This window comes from Mytilus edulis, chromosome 6, assembly GCF_963676685.1.
Source record: "Mytilus edulis chromosome 6, xbMytEdul2.2, whole genome shotgun sequence".
Taxonomy (NCBI): domain Eukaryota; kingdom Metazoa; phylum Mollusca; class Bivalvia; order Mytilida; family Mytilidae; genus Mytilus; species Mytilus edulis.
Window position 1 is genome coordinate 83,187,629 of NC_092349.1, and position 27,017 is coordinate 83,214,645.

The following is a 27,017-nucleotide window of genomic DNA, read 5'->3' on the forward strand; positions in this document are numbered from 1 at the left end:
AGGATTTTTTAATTTGTTGGTTTACGGATCCGCCGACCTGATTTTGCCTATTTCCAGAATAAAAATAAAATTGACTTTTCATGCTTTTTCATTCCCGCCGACCCTAACAAATGCATTATCCCTGAAAAATAAATAAATTAGCCTTTTTTTATAAAATGAAATGCATTAATCACTAACAGAATTGATAACACTTTCTGTTGTGAAAAAATGAAACTTCCAGTTTACGTTTCTAAAAATAGATAAATCAATTATTAATGACCTTGACATGTCGTTTGGACAAATATTTTTGTGGAACGAAACCCGTGTTTAAAACAAATTACACAATAAGTTCGTTTCTCTTATTTGTCAACAGTCCGTAAGATGCATTTTCTCATAGAAATAGACTTGTCCAAATGTGGACAGGTGGAAGTTCAGGACATCAAGTTAAAGTACTGAATATTAACAGATCATTTAAAATTTTCTTGTTTCATAGATAATAAAAAAATTTCGTCCATTTGGATAAAAACGGGAATGCATGACAACAGATTAACCCGATATTCTCGTTTTTTCCAGTGGACGAGTCTATTACGTTTTTGACGCGTGTGTTGAAAATTATTTTCTTACCACGCTTTTACATTTATTTCTTTATCAGTTTTCGTTCTTGAAGATCATTATTCACCAAGTTTTCTGGAATTGATTAAGAGCTATGTGAATTTGTCTTCCTTTATGAAATTTAATTACGTCTTTGTCCGTGCACCCCCTTTTTTACGGGAAATTATTAGGCAATGTCATGCAATTTTTATTACAACTGAGCAATAATATTTCATTAAACTAAAATTTAAGAAATGATGACAAAATAGGATAACAAACATATTATTAGAAAGGTGAAATATATATTTATTTTGCATATCAGTTTTCTGTCTTGAAAGGTATTTTTTTTATTTTTTTCCCGACCGACCGACCCGACTTTGTCATGGAGAAAATCCGTAAACCAACAAATTAAAAAACCGTGGCCTAAGGTAAAGCTTTCTATTTCTCATTACACATTGTCTGCCCCCTTGCCCTCATTAACTCAAACTGTCAAATGCTGAAAAGCATTAACAGCCGTTTATGTTGCGTCCTGAAAACAATTTTGTAAGAGCAGTTTTTACAACAAAAGCTGGATTGATTTAAGCAGTAAATTGATCTCATTTTACTCTTAACTTATCTGTCAATTAACCAACAGAATTAGATACAGTCTGTCCATCCTGAGACAGACCGAAAAATTCGGATTTTTAATAAAAAAAAAAACTTTTGTAATAAAATGTTTAGGGTTATAATTAGATATCACAGGTTATTCGTACAGAAGGTAGAAGATCCTAGTTACCGGAAATCAACGTTGATTGGTCGAAATATTTCAAAATGTCAAACTTGCCGAGAATGAAAGTAGAATGTACTGAATGTTGAAAAAATTGGATTATCTAGGACTCAGAAAGGACGTTGATCATAGTTAGGCACACGAAAATGTAGAAAAAACATTTATCTGGAAGTGTATACAGGTACGGATGTCTGACAAGTAAAAAATAAGCGAAAAATGAGCCCAAACAAATTGTCCACGATCTTTGAATGGGCACTGCTTTCTGTCTCTATATTGCACAAAAAAAGAAAATAGCAATATTAATAAAAAGCAAATGTCAATCAGTAAATATATGCATTATAGGGACAGAATAATTCGGTCTACATTAAATATTAATCATTGAATCAATCATGCATGTAATATTTGCCACTGGCACTGAATATTTAACACCCATCTTCAATCCATCCTTTAGCAGGTACTGTTAGGGCGGGGTTATTCAGACTGATGTTCAGTGTAAAACGTCCGTCAGTGTCAGGATGTGTTAGTGGATACCCTACAATACATGTATAAACTATAGATCAAGATCTACCTCCCCCTTTTTTTCTTCTTTTTACAATGTGTTGTTTTATTAAGTTTACTGTCAAACAATTTCATGATTTAAAACATGTTGGAAGATAAATGGCTGAAGTTGAAATAACGCAAATATCTTATTATACCATGGTAAATTAGGATTTGTAGCTTTTTCTTCTTTTGTTGTCATTTCTCTTTCCCGGCAAATTTTATTACGTCTCGTCTAAGTCACGTGACGTCAATTTGCGAGAGTGCTTGCTTCGCAATATGGCGGAAATCATTTTGGACTGTCAAAAAATAACAAATGACGACTATTTTGTTACTTGTTGATCATTTTACATGTAAAAAAATAATTTGTTGCTAGGGAAGTTCAAAAGCATGCACCGTAATTTAGTGTATAGGTAACTTTAGGAAGATGGTAGACTCATCAGAGGCCGAAAATGGAGAGATCAAAAGGGCCATTTCAATGTGCACGACAGCGCAAGATATGATCGACTTTACGGCGATAAAATTGAAAGGATTACGTGAACAATGCGATCCTTCAGAAGAAATTACACAAAAAGAAATCAGGGATACGGAGGTATTCAAATAATTGTTGAAACGCCCCTGATTAGCTTTTGTTTACGTCTCTAAAATGTAAACATTTAACAGCTGACTAATGCCGGAAGGCATTTAACCCCCCGTCTTCATTACTTTGTTAATTGACACTACCTTGTTACTTGTTCCATAATCTAATTAGGTGATTAACCAATTAACAGGATGATTATTAATTACCGGTAGTCAGTGAAAATAATTGATTCAACAAATCAGACTTTGTTTTGTAAAATTTACAACATTTTAAATTTGGTAAACATGTATTGAAAATGTTTATTGATGAATATATGATCATACCTTTTTGTATATAATGTACTTAAAGATAATCAGCCAGTGTCAAAACCTCTAGCCATAACTACACTGACACTACCATGATAAGTTAAAGTTTAATAGATTTGTGAAAATAAATAAAAAAAATGTCTCCACTTTTGGCCTTTATAGTTATACATGTTATATCGTTCATATGAATTTTGAAGGGTTTTATGTTACATGAACAAGGTATAATTTTCTTTGGCACAAACTGTGTTTCATGGAAATTATCCAAGTAATATTTGTTATATTTGTAGTTATAAGTTTTTATTTTTAAAAGTTTTTTGAATAAAAAAAATTAAATGCAAGTTGTAAACTTCTATGTCATTTGTCCTCTGGTGGAAAATTGTCTCATTGACAATCGTATGACATCTAATATTCATACATGTAGTCTTAGCCTACTAAAACATATATTTTATGTTTATAGTCATGATAGTTATTCTCCAATTTTTTCTTGTTTTCTTATAAGTTATAAAATAGTAATATCTGAAAGTCATGAAAATGGTTTACAAAATTTAGCTTTAAATGAAATGAATCATTTGTATGTGTACATTGTACATGTGCTGAGATAGTGATATATATGTTTGTCTAAGATTGTAATCAAAAGTTTAATATCAAAGTTTTTACATCTAACATGTCTTTTTAGATTTTAAACTTTTGACAATTGGACCTGAATAAGAAAAAAAAAAGGATAAAATAATGTACAAATGATGTATTGTTTGGATGTAAAAACTATAATTATGAAGGCAGTGATCTCCCCAGACATTTCATTTAGCATCCTGGTAGGCAGGGAAATTTGAAATATCATCTTGTTTCTAAAAATAATAGCATTGCTCACATCCATAACATAATCTACATGATCAATAAGAAAATTAATTCAGATAGCATCACATTACTGTCGAAAACACTGGAAGGGTATGTATGAAAAGCTACATGAATTTGAAATGGTCATGTATTAGACTTCACAAGTGTTTTTTATGCCCCAACTGCAATAGTCATGATAGTGGACGGGCATTATGTTTTCTGGTCTGTGGTTTGTTCCTTAGTCTGTTCGTCTGTTCGTCCGTCTGTCCCTCTTCAAGTTAAAGTTTTTGGTGAAGGAAGTTTTTGATGAAGTTGAAGTTCGATCAACTTGAAACTAATTACAAATGTTCCCTATGATATGATCTTTCTAATTTTAATGCCAAATTAGAGTTTTGACCCCAATTTCACGGTTCACTGAACATAGAAAATGATAGTCTGAGTGGGTCTTCAGTGTACTGTGGACACATTCTTGTTTTTTTGTCTGTTTTATACACAGAAGTACAATGTTTTTGTTTTTATTGACAAATCACGTTGACACATTTTTAAGATGAAAGTTTCATTATTCAGCTTACACTTACAATAAGAACATATTTAATGAACTTCCTTTTCTTAACTTTCATGACGTTCATCAGGAAGACATCACTTTTCAAATAAATTTACTTCTAAAATTTAGAAGTGGAAACATAGTAATTAAAAGTAACCTTTAATTTGTAATAATGGTCTTGATACCTTAAAATGTATCTGATATTAAAAAAAAAAAAACATGAAAAAAATATGGAAAAGTGAAATGAACAAGCAAGACATTTGTACAGTCTGAAGTGAAATGGTTGCTCCCTTACATTCTTGTTAAATGGCTCCAATAATTTGAGATGATGCCATTCATGTTCTTGTTGAATATCAAAAGTTAATCCACCTGAATATGTGTGATAAGGACATTAAATGAGCAACAATCTATGAATATTTGAACTTTATATCACATCTGCACATGATGAGAAAAGAAAAGTACATGTAGTTTTGCAAACAGGAGAATCAATAACTAATATCCTAGAAGTTGTCAGCTATTAAGTGCTTGATGACTTTCAATAAACCTACAACTCTTGGGTCAATTTGTAGATCAGCATATAAGAACACTTGTCTATTGTTGACCTTAGTGTTGTTTGACCTTGTTATTTGGTTGCAAGTGATTTAAGTGGGTCATACATGTTCTTGTTATACATGTTGATAAGGAACAAAGGTCACTTCTAAAAATTGGTAGAGCCAAATGGAAATTTAGGGAATGCATTATTTTTGACTTTTTGACGGGGAAAATTAACCTGCCTGTATCATTGTATCCCAAACTACATGTATAAGTATAGTAAAGGTTGTTTTCTCAACTAGGATTTTTTTTTCTCTCCTAGACATTATACTATAGGCATTTAGTGAAATAACTGAAAGATCATTCAACTCTGTATATCCTTCAACCATAGATGATGCTCAAAATCTGTACCCTTAAAGATAGAGCTCTGTAAAAGGCCTTGAAATGACAAATAAAAACAATTTTAATGAGAAAACTAATGGCCTGATTTATTAAGAAAATAGTAAACATAAACATCAACAAATATGATGTACATGTACATGTATAGCAAGTTAGCAACAAGACCTTTTGCAATATTTCATAATAAAATTGAGAAAGGAAATGGTGAATATGTCAAAGCGACAACCACCCGACCATAGAGCAAACAACAGCCGAAGGCAACCAATGGGTCTTCAATGTAGCGAGAATTCCCGCACCCGTAGGTGTCCTTCAGCTGGCCCCTAAAATATGCATAATAGTACAGTGATAATGGACGTCATACTAAACTCCGAATTATACACAAGAAACTAAAATTTAAAATCATACAAGACTAACAAAGGCCAGAGGCTCCTGACTTGGGACAGGCGCAAAATTGCGGCGGGGTTAAACATGTTTATGAGATCTCAACCCTCCCCCTATACCTCTAGCCAATGTAGAAAAGTAAAAGAATAACAATACGCACATTAAAATTCAGTTCAAGAGAAGTCCGAGTCTGATGTCAAAAGATGTAACAAAAGAAAATAAATAAAATGACAATAATACATAAATAACAACAGACTACTAGCAGTTAACTGACATGCCAGCTCCAGACCTCAATTAAACTGATTGAAAGATTATGTCTTCATCATATGAATATCAGGTACAATCCCTCCCGTTAGGGGTTTAGTATCATACTATCATAAAATATATGAGAAGAACATAACCCGTGTCATGCCAACAACTGTTTTTTTAGAAATAAATGTGTTTAGTTCCGATGCAAAGACCCTATCAGTGAATCAATGTTAAATCCAAAATATGCAATCTTTAATGACCTGACAACAGTATCGTAACTATATCCCCTTTTAATAAGTCTATTTAAAGGTTTTGTTAGTTTCTGAGGAGAATACTGACATTTTTGTGCTTTATAAAGAATATTTCCATAAAATTTTGGATGTGAAATACCTGAACGTATAAGATGTCTGCATGTTGAGTTATATTTACGAATTATTTCCTTATACCGGTGATAAAATTTAGTAAATGTTTTGACCAGTTTGTGATATCGAAAACCCTGGTGTAATAATTTTTCAGTAATACATAAATTTCTCTCGCTAAAATCTAATACATTGTTACATACACGAGCGAATCGTACAAGTTGAGATATATAAACACCATAAGATGGTGACAAGGGAACGTCACCATCTAAAAATGGATAATTAACAATAGGAAATGAAAAATCATCTCTTTTATCATAAATTTTTGTATTAAGCTTCCCGTTTATGATATAGATATCAAGATCGAGGAAAGGGCAGTGGTCATTGTTATCATTAGCTTTATTTAAAGTAAGTTAAGTTGCATATAGCACCCGCACTAAAATATATACACTTTAAAAGGTGTTATCATAGAGACTTTAAAAGGTGTTATCATAGAGACTTTAAAAGGTGTTATCATAGAGACTTTAAAAGGTGTTATCATAGAGATGGGGTGGCATCTGATGGAATGCTATATATAAAACCTTAACCATCATAACAATTTGTTTTAGTTTAGTAGGAACAATGAGAGAGTGCAACTGTCTTGTTAAGACATAAACACCTGTCATCAGACCATACCTAACAGCCATGTAATTGATTAACATGTCATTAATATATAATAATTACATATCATTACTTTACCTTTGATGTTTAACAACCTACAACTACATTGTACAAATCATTTATTTACAATGTACTAATATATTTTGAACATGTATTGCTATGACCAAATTGTTCTTTGTTTGTTTGTCAATAAACATGATCAAATAAAGAATTATGATAAGCAAATGTATATATGTATTGCTATAAATATATAATAATATATTCTTTGGAAATCCATGTAAGAATTTTGAAACTTCACTTTATTATCTGTATCTATCCCTGTGAAGATAGATGTGCATGGCATTTAAATGTTGGCTTAAATGTTTAAATGTCGTTGACTTGGCTTCCTTATACAAGAGGGAAGATAAAAAAATGACATTTAACCTAAATGATAATGAATATATATAATTAGCTGAATTACTGTATTACATCCTCATGACTCTTTTTCTGTTTAGCATAAACATGATAAGCAATTAAAGTCAAGATATTACATGATTATACTTTTCATTTTATGATGGCAAACAATTATATATAAAAACATGTAAAGCCTCTTTGGGATACTTGTGGGAGAGGCACACAAATGCAAAACAAAGCATAAAAAGTAGTTGTATAAGAACTTACATCCAATAAATACCTTGACCAGTGTCATAACAGTTCTTAACATTTTATTTGGCAATATATATATCCTGGATTTTACTGATAATTATAGATTATTGTTGGTTATCTCAACAAGATTGATTTTCTCGCTTGAGCCGGTCACGTTGAGATGACCAATGATAATCTGTTTATCGCTATTTAACTGAGGACGGCATGTGGCTCCTTAGTTTCTAGCGATAATTTTCCATCTCAAGCGAGTAGCATGATATGAAAAATTATCACAAAATAAGATCAAAGGAAAAATGCACAAAATAGCAATAATAAATATTTTTACAAAATATCAGCCTGTATAATTAGTCAGATGAATCATTTCAAATGTTTGACTGTTCTTTGATCATGTTGATGAATACTGTGACCATTCATCCACAGGAGCCTAACAATTATTTTTATAAATGGAGATAAAGCATTCAACAATGAGGCAGCAACTAAGCAACACAAAAAAAATCAAAATAAGTCTAGCGGTCTTCTTGCCTTCAACAAAAGAAAAGTGCTCATACAGTAAGAACTGTCTAGTTGTTTTTATTTGATTATTGTTTTACTAAAGTTTTAAACATGTGGTTAATTTTTCTAATGTTTTATTTTCAGACAAAATTGATCAAGTTATTTAGTAAGCAGCTGGTAGCAAAAACACAACTGAAAGCCGAAGACAACAAGAAACATCTGTCCGAATATCCTAAAACTGAACAATGGCTGACCATAGTGGGATTAAAGAGTTACATCTCCGTAAGTTATGTCTTTATTACGTAGTTAATCAATTAAAAACCTTTTCCTGCTTAGGACTGTTCCATAAAACATACATGGAACCTAGGCAAGGCATTGCCAAAACTCAACAGACATCTATGTGTTGGTGTCATCTATGTTTTTGGAATGTTACATACATACATGTCTCTTTTTTTTAAAGAAAGTGTTAGTTTAATTAATAATTATTATGTTAGGCATTTGGAACATATCCTAAGATTAAAACGCAGATTAAAACGCTATGATTATGACCTATATCTTAACCTTTTCATTCATATTTACTTTTATTTATAGGATATTGTAAAGAGAGGACTGTCTTTGAATTCTCTACTCGACATGACTGTAGAAGAACTTAAAAATCTACTCAAAAGATATGAAGCTAAAGAAGATGATTTCCACAAGCTGAATAATGCACTGCAAAATCTGAAAAATTGGACAGGTAAGAATACTTTAAAAGATACTCTAGCTTAAATGGCTTAGTGAATGCTTAGAGTACTGGTAAATTGGGATAAAAGAGGCATGTTTCTCAATTTTTCCGTCACTATGTTCAGTAAAGGGAAATATTTGCAGGAATAGCCGTTTAACAATTTTAACAATGATTATATTAATGTTACATAGAGAATAAGTTTTGCAATGTTTCAGTATTGAAAGAAGTATGGATATTTATATATCTGACAACATTGCGCAAACAATTTTTATTTGCATGAACAATAAAAGTACAAAATAAATAGTTTTGGTGCCTTTTTTTAAAATACAAAATAGAGCCATCAAAACTATATTGCATAATGAAATTAAAAACTAACAAGGGGATTTTGTTGTGGAAAACTTACGAATACACTACAAAAGAATGCAGAGTATATTAACTACTTAACAGTCATTAGGATACACATCCTGGTTTATGTAGCTTTATTAAATCAAGGTTATTAAGTTCATTAAAGTACATGTAACACTTTTTGTTTACATTTCTTGACGAGTGCTCCACTCATTGATTTTATGATTTACTTGATATGTTACTGACCTGTACATCTAGCTCCCATGTATCTAAGTCAATGTCAGTGGTGGATCCAGGGTGGAGGGGGGTGTTCCGTGTGTTGGACCCCCCCCCCTTTATCCTGCATTGGTAGGAACCCCCTTTTAAAAATGGCTGGATCTGCCCCTGAAGAATTCATTTTATACATGTTATCTTCTTGTTAATTTCTTAAAGAATATAAGAGCCATTTAGAGGGTGTACTAAATCATAATTGTAAATCTGCATGTTTATGTTTATCATGTTTATTAAATTGGTCTTGAAATTTATATTCCCTTTGTTAAATATGTTTAATGCAATTGGGACAATATCCCTAATGCGCCTTGAAATGAGGAACTCAAAAGTCATGTGTTAACAAAAAATCTCTGTGTAGTGATATTTGACACTTTTCTATGATAAACAAGTCACTGAGCTAAATCATTTGTGTTAATTTAGAAAGTAGGGGAACACATCTATGGAGCTATTGAATGTGTTCAAAGTATTAAATTTTCAATGAACTTATTGTGTTAAAAATGGGATTTTTTACTCCGAGGAGACGCATCAGAAAAGGATACTCTGGGTTTGCTAATTTACGGAAAAAGTAATCTCACTTCGTACCACGAAAATTTAACCACATATGTAAAAATGTCTGGTTCGAAACGAGCCATCACACATATCCAAGTTAACGATATGGACTGAGCAACAGAAGAAAACGTTACCATTACCACCTATGCAGAAACTAATACGATTCTTGACCCAATTGCATTTGCCAATTAAAAAGTTGTAACAGGTAAAGAAGATATGACTGAAAAATCTCTATTACAGATTTGGTTCTATATTTACTTCTTTATAAGGAATCCAATTTCAGGGTTAAGGAAAGTTTATGTAATTACTACACACTGAAGATATATTTTATAAATAACGGTTTAAAGTATATAGTTTTGTGTTACAGACAAGCAGCTGCATGGAGATAGTAGAAACAGTTGTGATGGAGATGACCTTAGTTGGTCCAATTATAAATCTGCTTCCAGTAGTCCATTTAGTAGTAGTTCTCCAAAATATTCAACAGCCAGTGGCCGTCAGTCTGTGTCGTCACTACCGTCAGAGGCATCACAACCATTATCATTGCCAACACCATCACAAAGCACCCCATCATCTCCTGTACCTTATATAGATAGAGACAGAATAAGGTAAGTTATATATATATAGATAGAAACAGAATAAGGTAGATTATATATAGACAGAATTAAGGTAAGTTATGTATAGATAGAGAAATAATAAGGTAAGTTATATATATATATATATATAGATAGAGACAGAATAAGGTTAGTTATATATAGATAGAGACAGAATAAGGTAAGTTATATATAGAGACAGAATAAGGTAAGTCATATATAGATAGAGACAGAATAAGATAAGTTATTTATAGATACAGATAGAATGAGGTAAGTTATATATAGATAGAGAAAGAATAAGATAAGTTATATATAGATAGAAAGAATATGGTGAGTTATATATATATATATATATACACCTGGAAAAAAGTATTGCAACACCAAATTGAAATTGAATTAAAAAAAACACTCATTATTTTTTTGTGATATAATTTGGTAAAATTGAACTAGTTAAACATTATTTAAGTATCACCTGAGTTTAATTAATAAATATCGACTCGATAAGTTTTTATCTGCACATGCAGCTACTGTACCCGTAAACAGCAAAAAAGATGTTTTGATCCTCATTGTTTTCAGCACTTTAAATAACCAAGTTTTTAAAATTATGTGATTGACACCTTATAATGGGTCCTTGATAACTCTTAACTGCAGCAAGATGGCAGATTATCAGCATAAGAGAAGCAGGGATGTCGCTGTAAAAACTGCACGCATTGTTGGTCATCACCATTCCACGGAAGTCGTTTTGAGAATAAAAATCAGGCAATAAACGCTGTAAAAGACCTTCCTAGATAATGAAGACCCCCTATACCATTTGCTAGAGAAAATCAAGCATAATGAAGGTTGGTCAGAAGGAAACCCATTGCATACAAGACAATCCTAAAATGAGAGTGGTGGCCATACAAGAGCCTTTTAACAAGAACTGTTCGAGATCAACTCATCGCTACTGGTTACCGTGCGATAATACCATTTCGGAGACCTTTGCTAATGAGCAGACTTACAGTTTTCCGTATCCAATGTAGTGCAGAGCTCGCCAAAGTTGGAAATTAGCATCGTGGAGGAAGATCCAATGTTCAAATGGAATTTGGTTCATCTTCCTTGGCCCGATCGTAGCCCGGCTTTGAACCATATTGAGCTTGTATGGGACACTATTGGGCGGAAAGTGAGCGAAAGGACACCCCAGTTCAAACACAACATGAAATAAACAATTCCCCTCATCAGAAATGGTTGCTGCTACCTTAGCAACAAATTAGTCGATTTATGGCAGGAATCAGAAGACGTTAAGATGCGGTTATCCGTTTGAATGGAGGCTGCGCACAAAGTACTAATTCTTTGGCGTATAACGATCAACCATGATGTGAACAGTCATCTGAAGATTAATTTTGAAATGTCTGACATTGTAAAGTTCGACTACAATGAAACTTGTCAAATGCGTTTTTTTGTACAAAAAACACTTCATTTTGTTATTGAAATTGTGGTTATATAAATCATTTTGTTTTTAAACATTTTTTGTTCGTTTTAATGCCAATGTTATCGTGAACTATGTTTCAATAATATTTTACACATATTTTATTATATTCCATCAAAAAAAATAGGCTGATTTTTCAAATTTTAAAAAATCAAGGTGTTGCAATACTTTTTTCCATGTGTATATATAGATAGAGACAGAATAATGTAAGTTATATATAGATAGACAGAATAAGATAAGTTATATACAGTTAGAGACAGAATAAGATAAGTTATATATAGATACAGATAGAATAAGATAAGTCATATATAGATAGAAAGAATACGGTAAGTTATATATAGATAGAAACAGAATATGGTAAGTTATATATAAGAATTATATAATAAGATAAGTCATATATAGATAGAAAGAATATGGTAAGTTATATATAGATAGAAACAGAATATGGTAAGTTGTATATAGATAGAAACAGAATATGGTAAGTTATATATAGATAGAAACAGAATATGGTAAGTTATATATAGATAGAAACAGAATATGGTAAGTTATATATAGATAGAAACAGAATATGGTAAGTTATATATAGATAGAAACAGAATATGGTAAGTTATATATAGATAAAGACAGAGCAAGATCAGTCATACATAGTTAGACACACAGAATAGATATAGGTAGAAAATGTGTGGTTTAATTGATATTTACAAAGCTGTATATTGTCTTTTAAGTTAAATCCTAATTTCTGTTGTAAAAGTAAATGATTTGATGGAGTAAATATAGACACCAAGTCTTATAAGATTCTATTTCATGTAATAAAGACTTTAAACAAAGCCAATTATACATCACAATCATATTTTGGTAATTATTAATTTTTATTTACAGGCGAACTCCTCCTCCAACTCCCCCTTTAGTTAGACCAAAAGCTGCCAATAATTCACGATATCCTAGTACGCCTCCGCCAAACAAGAAAAATCACCTGATACCTGAATATCAACCAATCAAGAAGAGTAAATCTCATGAGTCACAACTAGCCAATAAAGTTACAGATATAGACGGCATAAAAGCGTATGTATTTTAACATCATTTATAATTTATTATGAACTTATTTCAACACACAAATTATAGAAGAATCACACTTGCAGGCAAGGTAAACTTTCTACAGTGTAGTCATTTTATTTTGCTTAAGGCTGCTTTAGTGGTCAGGGACAAATTCACATGTTAAATTTGTTCTATGTCATATCAGTCATGTAAGAAAACTGGACATGAATTTTAATAAATTTGTTCAATGATCATGATCGATGATAGTACTATTAATAGTACAGATGTTTGATTTTACCTTACATAGAACTGTGACAGTAATTTGAAATACTTTTTTTCAGTATTTCAAATTGCTTATGTAAGGATTTCATTTATATTGTAGTTGAACAAAATCTTTTAAATTATTTTATTGCTGTAACCAACACAGTATACAAGGCAACTTGCTTTGCTTTTTATGTACAAATGGTAAAAAGGTTGATTTAGGGACAGGAAAACTTTTAACTTTTTTTTAAAGTAAAAAGTGCCTTATTGGTACAGGAACATTGTTTTCAATGCACATTTTAAACTTGTCAATTATATAGACTCACTTCTATGCATACAAATAAATGAATATTTTATTATACTTTTTGTTTGGTGTGAATTACAGTGTAAATGGAGGGAAACACAGGTAAAGCACTCTCTAGTGTGACCAGGTGCTGGTGTGAATCATAACACTGTGACATAGTGTGAAGTTAATACTCTGATATCTACATCTCTTCTATAAGTTTAACACATTCTTTGGTTGGAATCTGAACACCATACAAATATGTTTTCAATGAAATATACCTTAGTGTTAATAAACTGTTATTTAAAGATAAATACACTCTATGAAAATAATTACATTTTTTAGTGTCCTGTATAAAATATTGATATGTGTGTTTTGTGTCAAAGAGGACACCTCTAGTAGCACACAGTTACAATATATCATAACCAAGTTACATTTCATAGAAAAAAAAGTGTGGTCTTAATTCAAAGTACATTCACACATACATTTTGCTGTTTGTCTCTACAAGATATAAAAGGAATTTTGTTCCATGTAAAAATAAATGTGATATTTGGGTTAGTTTTCATAAGATTTGTTTGTCTTAAAATTGTGTATAGTAAACATATGGCAATCATACCACATCTCTTCATTATTATCCTATGCTACCTTATTACCATAAGGGATAATGGGATCCTACTTAATTTATTATTCCCATGGTGTAAAGGGACCAAATCAAAGTGTGATTGTTCTCCATGAAGTTCATCAAGATTCCAATCTTCTTTTACTATTCTAACCATGTTTTAAATCATAACCGTTACCATTACTATCTAATAATCTTTAAAAAAAACTGCCAAACATATTATTTCTTTCTGACAAGGTTGCACAAGCAGATCATGACCATTAAAGAAGAAGAATTTGATAGTAGGTGAGGGCCCTGATGATGAAACTTTATTGGCCTTCTATCAAACCGCTTGTAATGCTTGAATTTTGAAAATCTTTTATAAACAGTCGCTTATAGGCTTGAGTAAAACTGCTGCAGAATGTATTTAAAGATAGTCAAACAACCGGTGTATTATTATCATGGTTAATATTTATATGAATTTTAATCTTCAATGGTATAAGGTCAAATATTCCATACAATTAATGTTAACACATGATATGACTGAATCTGGTTTTGTTGTTTGATGAACTGTTTATTTTCCGCTGACTCTTAAGTCTTCTTCTTTTGCTTTGAGGTACTTGTATTTATCAGCTGACTTTGAAGTCCTTTAGTTTTGCTCAGATTGAGAGATTTATCTTGATGCTAACAGTTTTGCTTGAATTTGAAATTTCTGCTAACTCTTCTCATTGTTTTGCTCTGATTTGATTCTTTCTGCTTACTCTGAGAAATTCTTGGTTTGCTCAGAGAGTTTCTGCTGACTGAAGTGTTCTAGTTTTGATCACATTAAAAGATTTCTCTTGAAACTGATATACTCTTGTTTTGCTCTGATTGGGAGTTTTCTGCTCATTCTGAAGTCTTATTATTGCTCTGATGGAGACTTTCTTTTTACTTTTAAAAAAAACTGTTTTGCTCTGAAAGAGTTTTCGGTTTACTTGAATAGTTTTCTTGTTTTGCTCTGATTGAGAATTTCTGCTTATTCGACATCTTCTTTAATTTGCTTTGATTGATAGTTTCAAGCTTACAATTATTAAAACATACTGTATACATGGAAATATTTCATGCTGTTATATTTTTTTTACAATCTAGCTTTAACTTTCTACATGTATATAATTACCAGTATTTCTAAAATTCAAACTGTTTAATTTTCATGCAGAGATGTTATTGTCAAGATAAAATTAAATTGAACTTATAGTCTTGACTGAGCCTACAGAAGTTGATTCAGGATTAAGAAATCAGTTAGTAACATTTGTTATGTGTGTTTATCTCATGTTTTTTTACAGCTGCTTTGTTCAGGAATAAAATGATTCATTAACATAATATAAATCTTAGTGTCTAATGTTCTTGTGATACTTTGCTAGTAATTAAACATCATGTTTGATACATCTGTATCTACTAACCTTGTCTAATTTGATACATCTGTATCTACTAACCTTGTCTAATTTGACACATTTGTGTCTACTAACCTTGTCTAACTGGACACATCTGTGTTAACTTGTCTTGTTTGATTTGATACCTCTGTTTCTACTTGTCTTTTTTGACACATGTTTCTACTTGTCTTGTTTGACACATAGGTGTCTACTTTCTTTGTTTGACACATCTCTGTCTACTTTCTTTGTTTGACACATCTGTGTCTACTTGTCTTGTTTCACACATTTTTAACCGGATTTTTGTGACAATGTCAGTTATTAATTTGGGGATGTACGTCAGGCGGTCGGGGTGGCAACCAAATGTTGTCCGTGCATTTACTCATGAACCGTTCAACCAAAGCTTTTAAAATTTTAATATGTTTGTACTGACAACAAATGACGATTTTAACTTTTACCGTTCAGGAGTTATGGTTCTGGAAAGATTGAAAAATGGTGTTTCCAGTCGTGTCCGTGCATTTACTCATGAACTGTTCAACCAAAGCTTTTCAAATTTTGATATGTTGTTACTGATGACTGGAGGTCAAGTTCAATAATGTCGATTTTAATATGTTTTACTGACACCAAAACAAGGGTCAAATTTAATAAAGACGATTTTAACTTTTACCGTTCAGGAGTTATGGTTCTTGAAAGATTGAAAAATGACATTTCCATTCATGTTGTTGCATTTACTCATGAACCATTCATCCTAAGCTTTTCAAATTTTAATATGTTTATACTGATGACAAAATGGAGGTCAAATTTGATATTGACGATTTTCACTTTCACCGTTCATCAGTTATGGATCTTGTGATATTGCCAGTACACAAATAAATATTAATAAATCCGGTTTGCTGTCGTTGTGACAGCCTCTTGTTGCCTACTTGTCTACTTTCTTTGTTTGATAAATCTCTGTCTTCTTTCTTGGTTGACACATCTCTGTCTTGTTTCTTGGTTGACACATATCTGTCTACTGGTCTAGTTTGACACATTTCTGTCTACTTTCTTTGTTTGATACATCTCTGTCTACTTGTCTTGTTTGATACATCTCTGTCTACTTTCTTGGTTGACATATCTCTGTCAACTCGTCTTGATTGACACATCTCTATCTACTTGTCTTGATTGACACATATCTGTCTACTTGTCTTGTTTGATACATCTCTATCTTCTTTCTTGGTTGATAAAACTGTCTACTTGTCTTGATTGACACAACTCTAACACCTTGTCTAGATTGACACATCTCTGTTTACTTGTCTTGTTTGATACATCTCTGTCTTCTTTCTTGGTTGACACAACTGTCTACTTGTGTTGATTGATACATCTCTGTCTACTTTCTTGGTTGACACATCTCTGTATACTTGTCTTGATTGACACATCCCTATCTACTTGTCTTGATTTACACATATCTGTTTACTTGTCTTGTTTGATACATCTCTGTCTTCTGTCTTGGTTGACACAACTGTCTACTTGTCTTGGTTGGAACATCTCTGACAACTTGTCTTGTTTGAAACATCTCTCTCTCTACTTTCTTTGTTTGATAAATCTCTGTCTACTTGTCTTTATGGATACATATTAGTTGACACATCTCTGTCTACTTGTCTTGATTGACACATCTCTGTCGACCTGTCTTGATTGACACATCTCTGTTGACCTGTCTTGATTGACACACCTCTGTCTACTTGTCTTGATTGGTACACCCCTGTCTACTTGTCTTGCTTGATACACCCCTGTCTACTTGTCTTGCTTGATACACCCCTGTCCACTTGTCTTGATTGATACACCCCTGTCTACTTGTCTTGATTGATACACCCCTGTCTACTTGTCTTGCTTGATACACTCATGTCTACTTGTCTTGCTTGATACACTCATGTCTACTCGTCTTGCTTGATACACTCCTTTCTACTTGTCTTGCTTGATACACCCCTGTCTGCTTGTCTTGATTGATACACCCCTGTCTACTTGTCTTGATTGATACACCTCTGTCTACTTTCTTGTTTGTTTAATCTGTCTGGATGTTGGTATATATTTATATAACATACTGGGCTAAGGAAGGATGTTTGTTTAATAAATTGAAATGCAGGTTATTATATGGATTTATTGTTACCTTTATTTTACCCCTGTATTAGTCTGTAGTTTCCCTATACATAAATATAATTCTATTTTAGAAGTACTATTTAATATATATTTAGATAAAGCATATACATTGGACTCGTAATGAAATTATGATAGATATACTTACTATAATACATATATTTAGTGTTTATCTGATACCCTGTTGACTTATACCCTGTTTACTGATACTTCTCTGTCGACTGATACCCTGTTGACCGATACATTCTCTGAACTGATACCCTGTTCACTGATACCTTGTTCCTATGAAATCAACAACAAAAAAAAAGTGTTAGGAATAATAATTTATGTACAGGATTTTACTTTTTTACACTTTAGATTTTCAGAGTAACATATTTTGCAGATTTAAGTTTAAGCAAATCTTACATCAAACAATTAAGAATCTAGTACTTTAAATTCAGAAATAATTGCGTGGATTTATATTGTGATTTCATCATTTTAGACTTAAAGTGATTTTAATTTACTTATACTGTAAATTCATTATTATTCTAGGTTTTTATAATTGAGAAAAATTCTGTTTAATTTATACAAAAAAAATTGAACATGAGTTTTGAATTAAAGCCCTGTCACATTTTTGTCAATAATAAAAATTTACAGTATAAGTTTAATGCTGATAAATAAGTATCTATGACATAAGTAGGGGAATAAATTCAAAGTATGTCAGGAGGAGTATGATAATAGGGCTCTCCTGAATGATAAGTAGAATTTGTTCAAGTGCCATGATAATTTTTGTTGTTGTCAATTTGACAAGCTTTCTATAAGGCTGTACTAGAATGACAATGTACAACAGTCAGTTAAAAACGATTTGATTTGAACAAATCAGCCTCATACAAATACCTCTATGATAGTACTTATTGAAATACATGTTTTAGATAGACCCTACTTATAACAGCTTATTTCAGGTGATATAAATGGTCAGTTTAGATTTAGACCTTCAAGTATATTTTTTGTTTGGAATTGATGTAAACCAGGATGTCATAATTCTGGAGACACTATTATTATATATGTGACCACAGCTTCATGGGAGATTATTATTTGTTGATGTTTGAAGTTTTCTTCATTTTACTGCAAGTTGTATATATAACAATCATATAATTGAGCTTTTTCATATATTTTCAGGTATAAAAAGAAACCAAACTTGTATCTTCCTAACAATAATGAAATATTATTCCGACGACCTTCTGACGGGTCAGAAGCAGGTGGTAGTCGTGGTCCCTCTGGACATGCTTCACCAATTCTCCCCTCGCCCATACATTCTCCTATATATATTGATGATCACAGTGAGTATAAAACTAAGTACAATGTTGTTGTGATTTCTTTAGGTAATTGTATTGATTGGTGATTTCTTTAGGTAATTGTAAGCCATTGCCGTGTTCTTTAGGTAATTGTATTGATTGGTGATTTCTTTAGGTAATTGTAAGCCATTGCCGTGTTCTTTAGGTAATTGTAAGCCTTTGCCGTGTCCTTTAGGTAATTGTAAGCCATTGCCGTGTCCTTTAGGTAATTGTAAGCCATTGCCGTGTCCTTTAGGTAATTGTAAGCCATTGCAGTGTTCTTTAGGTAATTGTAAGCCATTGCCGTGTTCTTTAGGTAATTGTAAGCCTTTGCCGTGTTCTTTAGGTAATTGTAAGCCATTGCCGTGTTCTTTAGGTAATTGTAAGCCATTGCCGTGTTCTTTTGGTAATTGTAAGCCATTGCAGTGTTCTTTAGGTAATTGTAAGTCATTGCCGTGTTCTTTAGGTAATTGTAAGTCATTGCAGTGTTCTTTAGGTAATTGTAAGCCATTGCAGTGTTCTTTAGGTAATTGTAAGCCATTGCCGCGTGTTCTTTAGGTAATTGTAAGCCATTGCCATGTTCTTTAGGTAATTGTAAGCCATTGCCGTGTTCTTAAGGTAATTGTAAGCCATTACAGTGTTCTTCAGGTAATTGTAAGCCATTACAGTGTTCTTGAGGTAATTGTAAGCCATTGCCGTGTTCTTGAGGTAATTGTAAGCCATTACCGTGTTCTTTAGGAAATTGTAAGCCATAATTTAAACCATTTTACGGTTAACTTCTTGATCTCAAAAACCACATACAAGCAGTATATTACAGTTTAATGTCTTTAATGCAGTATATACATTCATTTGTCATTTCCATTCTCGAGGTTGTTTATAATACATGCATGTACCTTACTGTTCTTATCTCTTGATTACTTCTGATTCAGTTTAACTCTACTTCTTTATACTAATTTAACCAAAGCAAGTTATAAAATTTAAGTTTATTTTGTATCCTGAGAGATCATTCATAAAATCTAAATACAAACATGATTTAAAAAAAATAATGAGATATATACAGTAGAAATATGCATGTTTATAGAAAAGCAGATTGTAGCTCACAGCATAGTAAATAAACAATTGATGTGAAATCCTGGAACCCAAAAGACTAGTATGTTTTTGCATAATTTAAACCATTGTACGGTTAACTTCTTGATCTCAAAAACCACATACAAGCAGTATATTACAGTTTAATGTTTTTAAACATGTTAAAAGAGATGGGAAGGTAACCAAAGGTACATTTAAACCGATAAGTTGAAAAGTAAATTGACAAAGCCATGGCTAAAAGAAGAAGAAAAAAAATCAACAGACACCAACACACATTGGAAACACAACATAGAAAACTGTAGACTGAGCAACACGAACTCCACCAACAACTGGGGTGAACTCACGTGCTCTTTCTAGAAGGGTAGGTAGGTACTGCTCCACATGTGCCACCCATCAAGTTGCTAATGCAAAAAGTACATCTACAAGTTTTGTCACACAAACATATTGTGAAAGAAAATAATCACAATAGTTATATAGATAGAAGAAAATGTGGATTATACATCAAGGACCATATATCAAGAATGAAAACAATGTCAACAACAGAAATTGCTGTTAAAACATCTTGAGGGCATCATATTGTCTTCAACAATTAAGAATAAATCAAACAGCAAATTATCAAAAGTCTATCATCAACACCAAATAATAAAAAAACATTTGGATAGGACATTAAACAAGCACTGTAGAGGTTGAGTGATTTGTTTCAACATATCTATTTTATATTTCAGATAGCTTAGTAGTTCCAAAGTCACCTAAAACACCTTATATAAACCATTATCCCTCAAATCATAGGTAAGAACCAGATGATTGATGCAGTGTGGTGTATTTATATACATGAAAGTGTCATGTTAAGTCTATTATAAAACGACCAGTATATATTTTAAGATGAATGACAATGAGCAATGTTGAGAATATATTTTTTTTACAAAAAGCTACTCTGTTCGTATTCATCTTGAGGAATTTTATACTTCCACATACACCATAGGCAACCTGCCATGGATATCTGTCAATAGTAAATAAATGTCCACTAGATGGGGATGTTCTTCATTTAGAGCTGTCTTTAGTGTTAACCTTGAAGTAAGGAAAAGGGAGGTGAATGAATTCTTTTCTTCATATCCATTGTGTAAATATTTTAGCTTAATTGTCTATTTTCAAAGTTAAAGGAAAGTCATTCTTCCCCATGTGTTATTACAATTAAATAACAGAGTAATATTCTGTTCAAATAATAAATAAAAATATATTAATTCAGAGTTATACAAAATATGTATTGTAATTAAATTGCACTTAGATTTGGACCTAACACTTTACTATATTAAAGGCTATATCTACACACGTTTGTTTAACATATCTACACATATTTGAAGGAATCAGCTCAATATTTCTAACATTTATTTACCATATCTACACATATTTGACGGTATCTACTATATTTCTAGGTTTTCTAACACATTTAAGATCACAACTTGTGACTTCTGCCATAAACAGATGTTTCTAGGATACAAATGCAAAGAGTGCAAGTAAGGGGAACTACTCAAACCACGATGCTTGTCGCTATTGTTTTCTACCATCAAATAAGTAACTGACAATTTTCCTTTATTTGAGTGAAGACAGTCTGCGCCAAAAACTTTTACATCTACTAGTCCTGAATCTAAATATCAAAACTTGTACCTTTATAACTATATAAAATTTTGAAAATTTGGGGCATTGGACTAGTGGCTAATGGTGCAGACTGTGAAGAATTAATTTCATTTAACATGTGTACAGTTTCATTATTGGGATCATTTTCAATTAAAATATTTACTGTATATATATATATACAGGTTCATTTTTGAATTCATTTTCGTTTGCAATGTTTACAGTTTCAATTTTGATGAATGTTTTAAAAAATCATTTGAACTTAACTTTCTATAGAAATGAATGACTGGAAATATGTGCATAAAAAAACACATGAAATGTATTTGAAAGAAAAAGGAAAATCTAAAATGTTACTTATTTAAGGCTGAATTTAATTGTGACATCATGATAGTTGAGGTCATCTTTAATTTAGTCATCTCTTACCAAAATAATGTGAAAAAGCAGTTTACTCATAAAAATAGATGTGAAATTCAGTTCAGTATAGATTTTCTTTTGTTAGCTTGATGAAAGACTGCTTTTTGATATATATTTTGGATATTAGCAGATTTTGTGTTTTTCATGTAGTTGATTTTCCACATCACATGGAATGCCTCTTGATAATCAGGTACACATTTGCACAAAACACAAGATCTGCTAATAAGGGGTTTTAAAACATTTCACCTTTGTTGACTGGAAATTTTCATTAATACTGAAATATTATTACCCAATTTATAAATTCTTATTTGTTTTGGAGATAATATTAGTAATTCAAAATTGATTACAATAACTCAAACGATCCAATCTCTAATCATTCAAAAAAACAAAAACTGAAAGAACAAACTATAACTTACCAAATAATCATTATGTAATGAAAATTTCTATGTCTATTCTACTTTCACTTTACACGGTCTGGTTGTTTTTTTATTTTTCTGTTGATGTTGTCATGTTTATTTATAGATTTGAGACAAAATTTTCTCTAATTGGAAGTATCTGTGATACGTGTCATAAACACATCCTTTTGCCTGGAAAAATTTGCCGGGAATGCAAGTAAGTCTATGAATGATCGTTCTCTCATAGTTTGAATGCTTCATATTACTGCCTTTAAAGTTATTGCTTGGGCAAATTATGTAAAAGTCAATGAACATTTCTATTTAGAATTTGGAGATAATTTACCTTGTCTAAATTGTATTTTTTTTAAATATCATTAACAGTAAATCTGGATACATGAAAAGACCCAAAACATGAGTTCATATAGAATTTAGAGAAATCTAAAACTCTACTTCTACAGGAAGTAGTGTGATACAATATTACTTCACTTATGTACTTAGGTGAGGTTTTGGAATTCGTGGCAAATGTTCGGTCTCCTTGGTGTTTTTCCATACAATACAAGGTAAACTATTTTGCCCCATAACACCCATTTATCTTTTCATATAAGACTTAATAGCTCATGAAAGGTCATTTACCAAAATTTTAGAAGATTCTTGATTTTCTTTCTTTTGTTTTGAGACCCAAATAATACCAATGCAAATATAGGTAAAAGTCCGAGTCAGCCTTTTCCTGCCATGTTTTAAATCTCAAATATCTCGAAAAGGAGGTCCATGACCTATGGATATTTTTAGCTTATTTTTATCTTTAACGCATGCTCTACCTGCTAAAAGTATCAATTTTAAATTCTTGATTTATTTATTTTCACCTCACCTCACCTAAGTACATCCGTAAGACAGTGGAAAGTAATAATGAGCTAAGAATTAGAACTAGAGAAAGAAGATTTACACCATATCTTCTGTCATAATTGTTATAAGATATTCCAAATGAATACAGGAGTTTCTGGAAAAAAGGATTGCTGAAGAAAAAGCAGAAGAGGTTACAAAATATGGTTGACTAGAAGTTAACATTGAAGAATTGATTTTCATAGATTACAAGTTATCTTGGTTTTTATGACTAATTCAAATCTGTTATTTGATGTTTATAAAAACACAACCTTTATTTGGCTGGACTATGCCATGAAAATATGTATTTTCTATGTAGGGCCAGTTAAAACTTCCAACATTTAGAATTTTACAAGGAGTTGTTTTATTCTAACAACTGTAAGGACAGTAACTTGGGTTATTGTACTGAAAGAGTAAACCTTGTAGTAGATAAACTATTAAAGATTTGTTTTGAGTTTGATTACATATATCAATGTTATTTTTTTACTATTTTTCGTTTTGCACAATTAGAATCTTAAAGTCAGTGACGTTTAGAACACATTGTTCTGTTCTGAATATCACACATAGAATATTGAAGCCACTTATATGTAGAAAAAATTGTTTTGTTTTTGAACACATTAGTTAGTTCATGTATTGTTAAAATTGTTTCAAATATAGAGCATCTTACAGTGTGAACCAATTGTTATTAAAACAGTAAACCTCACACAAAAATAACATCTATATTGAACATGAATAATACAGGGGGGATCCAGGATTTTAGAAAGGGGGTCACTGTTTGTAATAGTTGAATATATACCTCTGAGCAGAGTAAGTGCAAAGAAAAATTGTAAAATTTGATGCTTAAAATATTAAGTATATATCTTGAAAAACTTGAAAATTTCATTTAAATGTTAAATACATGATTTTCTTATCATAAATCATGTACATGTATATTTGATTTCTGCAATGAAACCATAGGTTTTACTCTTCTAGTCAATATATTTTTACCATTAAATACTAATTTAAAGGTTTAAGGCTATTTTATACAATACAAATCATGTCAAATAATATTACAAAGTTTACTCTCATAAAATATGAATGGTTAAAGTTCCCAGATCATATCTATATTGTGATTATAATGTCTAGTTTACAATAAACAGACTTATTTTTGTAAGCCATTTTATTTTGCAACTTTTTTATGTATAAAATTAACGTAAATACAAATTGTTTTTATTATGTAAACTTTCCTCATATAAATACATCGAGAAAATTTGAAATATTGCTAAAGTAAAATGAAGTGAATGTTCTAGGGAAAAAAGGTAGTTCACATCATTTTGATAGTTATGTTTTTATTTTAGAAAACATAAATATTAACAGTTAATTGGTTTATAAGTTTATTTGTCTTTTTCTCCAGATTTAGCGTATCTCTCTTTAGAAAAAATGGTAACATAAATTTGAAGTTAATAGAAAGTTATAAATTTATAGAGTTGTTCTTATTGTTGACCAAGAAATTTGAAAATTGTGTAATAATTTATTATGATTTAAAAATGCTTACTCCCTACGATCTGTAGAATTTTGATATCAATGACTTTTATTAATATTTGTTTAATTTGTATATTCCAGATACAAATGTCATCGTGATTGTGCCGGCAAAGCTGCTCCATTGTGTGCTCCCAACTTGTACTTATTAGACCCTAATAGGCATGGTAAGTTATTTGAAGTGATCATAGGCAAGTCACTGTTTTAAATCTAAGGTCTTTGAATACTTAGAGTCTTAGACCCTATTAACTAGGCATGGTAAGTGTTCAAATCATCTGTGTTATCATACTAAAGTCACTGTTTTAAAGCTTTGAAGCTTGTTGCATTTAAATGATAAAATTACATTAGAGTTTACAAATATTTTTAAGAAATACAGCCCAGATTTTTCCAATCATACATGGGTTTTCAAGAGGCTAAATATGTATGTTTCACAGTATATGGATTTCCAGTTGCCAAATGTTAAAAAATGTACTATTGTAAGCTGGTCACTACATTACAGAATACAATGTATATACAGAGGACTCATTTCTTAATTGATTTTAATTGCAAGTTTAGGGTTGGTGTTCTTCATGCCTTGCCTCAAAATAAAACTTTCTTATATAATATAGAGAATTGAAATTGGCATTTAACACCAACAATCAATGATTAAATAATATAAATACCACATTGATATTCTCTATTAGATAACACACTTTACAACACCTCTCTACATTACAATGTTGTGCCATCTATCAGTTGATAAAAGTCAGTCCATTCTGTATACACCATTCTTGACCAAAGGTAGCACTTGAGTTCTCTCTCTATAGTTGATGTGTAAAAATCATAGTGTCTATACTTTACAAACATTGTGATGCAGGAACTGAACATATACGTTGACATTCCAATATTTGCTAACATGATTATCCATTTATAAAACGATTTTTGCACATTATTAAAACAAGCATTTCTCCCTTACCCACACAAAATTTTATTTGAAAATTAGAATTGTAATGGTCCAGTTTATTGTGTATAAAAGCTAAGATTTCGTACAATGAATTGAACTAAAATAACAGACGTCTTGCTAGTTTGATAGTGTATTGAAAGCTAAAGAAATAGGTCAACAATAATGATGTTACAATTGAGTGGCACCCTATACTGTATGTCTCACAAATAGACTTCACAACATCCAGGGGCCTGACAACACTGGTTTCGAATCCTGGTCATGGCACCAAAATTGAATAAAATCTAATAAGCGGATTTCACAACACAGTCTCAAATTTATTCTTTAACATTATTATTTCAGGATCTCCAAGCATGGTACACAAGTTGAGACCAAACCATTCCTGTACTGAGTTTACTAAAGACTCAGAATCATCATCATGTAACTCATCGACTCCTTCATCACCATTCCTTAATCCTCATAAAGAATCTTACACTCCATCACAGGGCTTAGCCTTTGAATTCCCAGGTATGTATACACACTTTCTTAGGATTCCACACATGTGAAACCTTTAAAATTAAATATATATAGAATGACAAGCTTCTAGTCTGACAGTTTTAAAATTTCAGGATCTTAAAAATTTCCAAAGCTCTTTTTTTTCAAAAATGTTCCTGCTTCCTATTTTTTTATTTTTTATAAAAGTTGTAATAACCACTCATTAACAACATGAGAATCCATTTTGATGAATATTTTATTGAAGATATAGATATCAAATGCTTCTAACCCTTCTATGCCCCTCTGTTTTGGAAATGCTCATACAGAATGCTTATAACCACAAAACACAGATCAAGATTGAATTTTGGTGGCGACAAGTTTACTGTTCTAGTTATGCAATTCTGTTCTCTGACTTCAATTTGCCTCAACCTAATGCTATGAAACTTATACACAATGCTAATCACCACAAAAAATAGATTAAGTACAAATTTGGGTAGCCTCACTTTTACTGTTTTTCAGTTATGTCCCTTTAAAACTTTTTATGTCCCATTTATGGGCATTATGTTTTCTGGTCTGTTTGTTGGTTTGTTGGTCAATTCATCTGTTTGTCCAGTTTAGGTGAAAGTTTTTGATCAAGATAATTTTTGATGAAGTTGAAGTCTAGTCCACTTAAAACTTAGTACACATGTTCCCTATGATATGATCTTTCTAATTGCAATGCCACATCAGATTTTTTACCCCAATTTCACAGTCCACTGAACATAGAAAATGATAGTGCGAGTAGGGAATCCATGTACTATGGACACATTCTTGTTGTGGTCTGAAAGCCTGGGCATCATTTGTGTCCGATGAATACAT

The 27,017-nt window shown here is 31.4% G+C and overlaps 2 protein-coding genes across 9 annotated transcripts in view; one reads left to right on the forward strand and one right to left on the reverse strand.

The window, feature by feature from the left end:
• LOC139528677 (replication factor C subunit 5-like) overlaps positions 1-2,160 on the reverse strand; it is a 62,684-nt gene extending 60,524 nt beyond the window's left edge. Inside the window, exon 1 of the mRNA XM_071324796.1 lies at positions 2,032-2,160. Coding sequence (XP_071180897.1) covers positions 2,032-2,075 — 44 coding nt within the window. The 5' untranslated portion in view covers positions 2,076-2,160. The remainder of the gene's footprint in view (positions 1-2,031) is intronic.
• The window catches only part of LOC139528674 (kinase suppressor of Ras 2-like), a 36,814-nt gene continuing 11,919 nt past the window's right edge, over positions 2,123-27,017 (forward strand). The window contains exons 1-12 of one of the 8 annotated variants that reach the window (XM_071324788.1): positions 2,123-2,465; positions 7,997-8,134; positions 8,444-8,588; positions 10,108-10,345; positions 12,675-12,857; positions 13,477-13,497; positions 14,231-14,278; positions 18,667-18,827; positions 20,633-20,696; positions 21,341-21,421; positions 24,830-24,912; positions 26,028-26,192. In XM_071324788.1, coding sequence (XP_071180889.1) covers positions 2,301-2,465; positions 7,997-8,134; positions 8,444-8,588; positions 10,108-10,345; positions 12,675-12,857; positions 13,477-13,497; positions 14,231-14,278; positions 18,667-18,827; positions 20,633-20,696; positions 21,341-21,421; positions 24,830-24,912; positions 26,028-26,192 — 1,492 coding nt within the window. In that variant the 5' untranslated portion in view covers positions 2,123-2,300. Of the gene's footprint in view, positions 2,466-7,996; positions 8,135-8,443; positions 8,589-10,107; positions 10,346-12,674; positions 12,858-13,476; positions 13,498-14,230; positions 14,279-18,666; positions 18,828-20,632; positions 20,697-21,340; positions 21,422-22,475; positions 22,566-24,829; positions 24,913-26,027; positions 26,193-27,017 lie in introns of all 8 variants that reach the window. The other 7 variants (XM_071324787.1, XM_071324790.1, XM_071324793.1 and 4 more) reach the window with 7 other exon arrangements.